Genomic DNA, 3503 nt, shown 5'->3' on the forward strand with positions numbered 1-3503 from the left:
TGAGGAGGGGGCGGGAGGGACAGGTCACCTCGGATCAACGCCATTGCGCTGGCTCCGCAGGGACATCCCCGCAGAGGGCTCGCAGGGGGCCTAGGGTTGCCCCCAGCCCCGACCCGCCCGGCTCCGTGGGGCCCGGCCCTGCCCTGGCAGCCCCCCGTGGGCCCGGCGCCTCGTCTGGGTTGCGACTGCTGTGTGTCACCGGGGCCAAGGCACCAACAGCGGGCTCTGAGGGATGTCACACCTTGTGTGGGGCCTGGTGTGCAGCCCCCTGAGATCCGGTGTGGGAAGGCGAGATGCTTCCCCTTAAGAAAACTACCTTTTTTTCCTAGAGAAAACCGCGTTGACTGGGGATGCTGTAAATTCAGGCCTCGTTTTTTGTTGGTGGCTGTGTCTTCTGTGGAGCTTGCGGTGTTACTACAAGCGTCCTGCCTCGGTGATGGCAGGTACGTGCTGACACACCATACAGTTGTGCTGGGATTTAAAATATGGTGTGAAAGGTGGGGAGAGCCAGCTTCCAGACAGGTGGAGGGGTGAGGCATGGTGTGCCATCGAGATCTCACACCAACGGAAAGATGCTCTGTCCTGCCACAGTCCCAGTCCGTCCCCTAACTGTGCCAAGGTGGGGGCTTCAACTAAGCAACTTCAACCTATTGCTCCATTTTGCCAGTGGAAATGCCTTGCGAACTGGAGCAGTTTCCTTCATCCGCTTTGGGAAACAGGGAGGTCATGAAACCAAAATGAGAAAGATGCCCGTCTTCATGTGGCCTCCCAAAATACTACTGATTAATTGCCAAGAAGGCTTAATTGTGTCACAGCACTTAGTGGTACGGTAACATTGGTTGGTATGGGTACATAGGAGGCTCAAATAATATCCTCTAATTTGCAGTGCATGGAAGTGATCAGACATGTAAAAGATTCTGGGAGAAATTAGTACAGTTCTATGTTTTCTGTATTGTGTAATCAGAGAGGTTAATACCAAAGAAAGTTGATGTATTCTAACGACATTATGCCGAATTGAATAATATTAATAACACAATGCTCCTGTGCCTTTTTCAGAACTGCTCCATTTGTTTTAGCCAAGATGGGCCGTGCCAGAAAGGTATGACAAAAGTTACTCCTTTCAGTAAGTCCACTGATGTCAAAGCTTGGGATCTAAGTGTGCAAATTAATGTCAAGTATCATACTAGCTGCTCTCCAAACTGCACTCGGAGAGTCCCTCTTATTGTTTCTCTTACATGAAGAAATTGTGTTGTAAAATCTTTCGGTCTTACTTGTATGGGCAAAACCCAACCATATGTAGAAAGGTGTCGAGGAGGACTTGCTTTACCATATTCAAGAACTTGTTAAAGCATGCTAATACGTTGACTGTGTTATAACATGCTGTGGTGTTGCCTTAGGCTAAAACACATTTTCCTATCAGCACAGATGTCACTGTGTAGCAGTATTAAATAAATAAATAAATAAAATTAAATAGTAGAAATCAGTCTGCTTTTTAATAGAATGTATTAGATTATTTAGTTAACAAAATCTATAAATTACTATCTTATAAAGCGGGTAAAATAAAGGAAAAGAAACCAGGTGTTTTACAGATATGAAATATGTTTTGACTTGCCTACACCAGACATCAAATGTCTCTCTCTTAAATGTACTTCTGGTGAATTCTGACAAACCCCCCCCCCCAACATTAGACACGATTATTTTAAAGATGGAGGTTGTGATCATAATAATGAAAACCCATCTAAAGTGCTAATGGGCTACATGCAGACTGCATTCCTCACCTCCATAAAAAGACTTTCAATAATACAGAAGGTTTTGCTTTTCCATAGCGTAGCACCGCAGCTAACGCCCCGGGGTGTTCCTGCGTGTTGGCACATGCCCGTGAGGATCTCGGAACGCTTTCTGCATCCACTGCTATGGTGTAAATGAAAACCCGTAATATGGCAAGCTAAATGCTTGTTGAGAGACACAGAACGCTTACCAACCATGGAAAAGAGATGTGATGAAGGCTGGGTTTAAGGTTTCTACACCCAGGTGACGGGTGACAGGGAGAGGAGGTGTCTGGACTCGTTCTCTGGTGCCGCCTTCTGGCTGGTCACTCCTAGAGAAGTCAGTCAACAGGTCCCCCAGCCAGGTGACAACAAGCACAACAAAGATTAAACGGCTTTCCAAAAAGTTCGTGGAGAATTCCTCCCCGTAGCCTAACTCAGAGCAAAAATACCCCAAGAACCAGAGGGAGCCCTGTCAGGCAGGGTGGCACAAGCCCCGCCATGGCCCGCAGCCAGGAGAGCTGCTCTGCCACCGCGTGTGGGAACGCAGAGCTCTCTGCCGGGCTGTTCCAGCCGCCGCTCAGCATCCAGTCCCCTGGTATTTCCACGGCCATGTCCTCTCTTCGGCATCTGGTTATTTGTGTTTTCTCCAAAGCTGTGTTAGACAAGTCAAGGGCAAAAAAATAACGGGTACATAAACAATGTTGTTACAAGTTTAATCAGAGTATTCCTCTGATTAAGAGTATCTAGTAGATATCATAATCTCCAAAATACAGCTCTCCAAATACAGATCTCTAGTAGGTATTATGGATCTCCAAAGTACAGCAGAACTTTGTGATTGATAATCCTTTAGATTATGGGATCTATGCTTTATGGTGGTACCGTAAGATTTGTGAGCTGGAATAGCTTTGGGGAGAACGTGAGCGGGACCATTCTGCATTGCTGAGACACAACCAGGAGACACTTGTCAGGGGCCGGGCTGTCAGCTCCAGTGCCCCTTTGCGAGGGGAGGCCAGAGCTCTCTGCCAGAGCAGCAGGGCATTAGGATCCTTTTGGAGTTGTCAACCATGTCAAATCCTACCTCTACGATCTCAAAGTGTAACTAAAGCCCTGAGGCGAGGCAGCAAAGTCCTTGCTCAGACAGGGCACCCTCGCCTGGGAGCGCCATCGGAGCCTCATGAGGCGGGAAGAGCCCTGTGGCAAAGAGGAGCCGCAAGAAAGCGGGCGGGACGGGTGGCGACCCCCTTTCTTATTTCTTAAGCTGCTTTTAGGGCAGCTCTCCCCGCCCCCGGCACGCTGAGAGCTCGCCTCCAGCCGCCGGGGCCGTCCGAGGGCAGCGGGCAGCGCCCTGCCCCCGCCGGGCGGGAAGCGGGACGGAACATGGCGGGCCCCTCCAGTCCCCGCTTCCCCCGCCTTTCCCCGCGCCGCCGCGCATGCGCGGCGGGCGGCACCGAGGCCGTATCCCTCCGCCGAGCCCCTTTTGTCGGGGATATTTTGTGTAATAAGATAATAACCCGCACCCCATGGTAAGTGCCGGGCGCCCCTCCAAGCGCTGCCCGCCGGCGGCCCCCGCAGCCCCACGCCCGGCGGCGGGCTGGCGGCGGGGCGGCGGGACAGCGCGGGCCGCCCCTCCCCTCCGCCCGCCGTGTCCCTCCGCCAGCCGCAGCGGGGACTTTTGTGTGGGGCTTTTGGGCGCCGATGAGCGGCGGCCTCCGGCGCCCCTGGTTGTTGTGGCAG

The 3503-nt window shown here is 51.9% G+C and overlaps 1 protein-coding gene across 2 annotated transcripts in view; it reads left to right on the forward strand.

The window, feature by feature from the left end:
* The first annotated feature begins 3186 nt into the window (after positions 1-3186).
* Positions 3187-3503, forward strand: part of GABPB1 (GA binding protein transcription factor, beta subunit 1) — a 22720-nt gene continuing 22403 nt past the window's right edge. Inside the window, exon 1 of one of the 2 annotated variants that reach the window (XM_014944668.1) lies at positions 3187-3292. In XM_014944668.1, coding sequence (XP_014800154.1) covers positions 3290-3292 — 3 coding nt within the window. In that variant the 5' untranslated portion in view covers positions 3187-3289. The remainder of the gene's footprint in view (positions 3293-3503) is intronic. The other variant, XM_014944664.1, reaches the window with a different exon arrangement.

Source organism: Calidris pugnax, unplaced genomic scaffold (genome assembly GCF_001431845.1).
Source record: "Calidris pugnax isolate Ruff unplaced genomic scaffold, ASM143184v1 scaffold70, whole genome shotgun sequence".
Classification (NCBI taxonomy): Eukaryota; Metazoa; Chordata; class Aves; order Charadriiformes; family Scolopacidae; genus Calidris; species Calidris pugnax.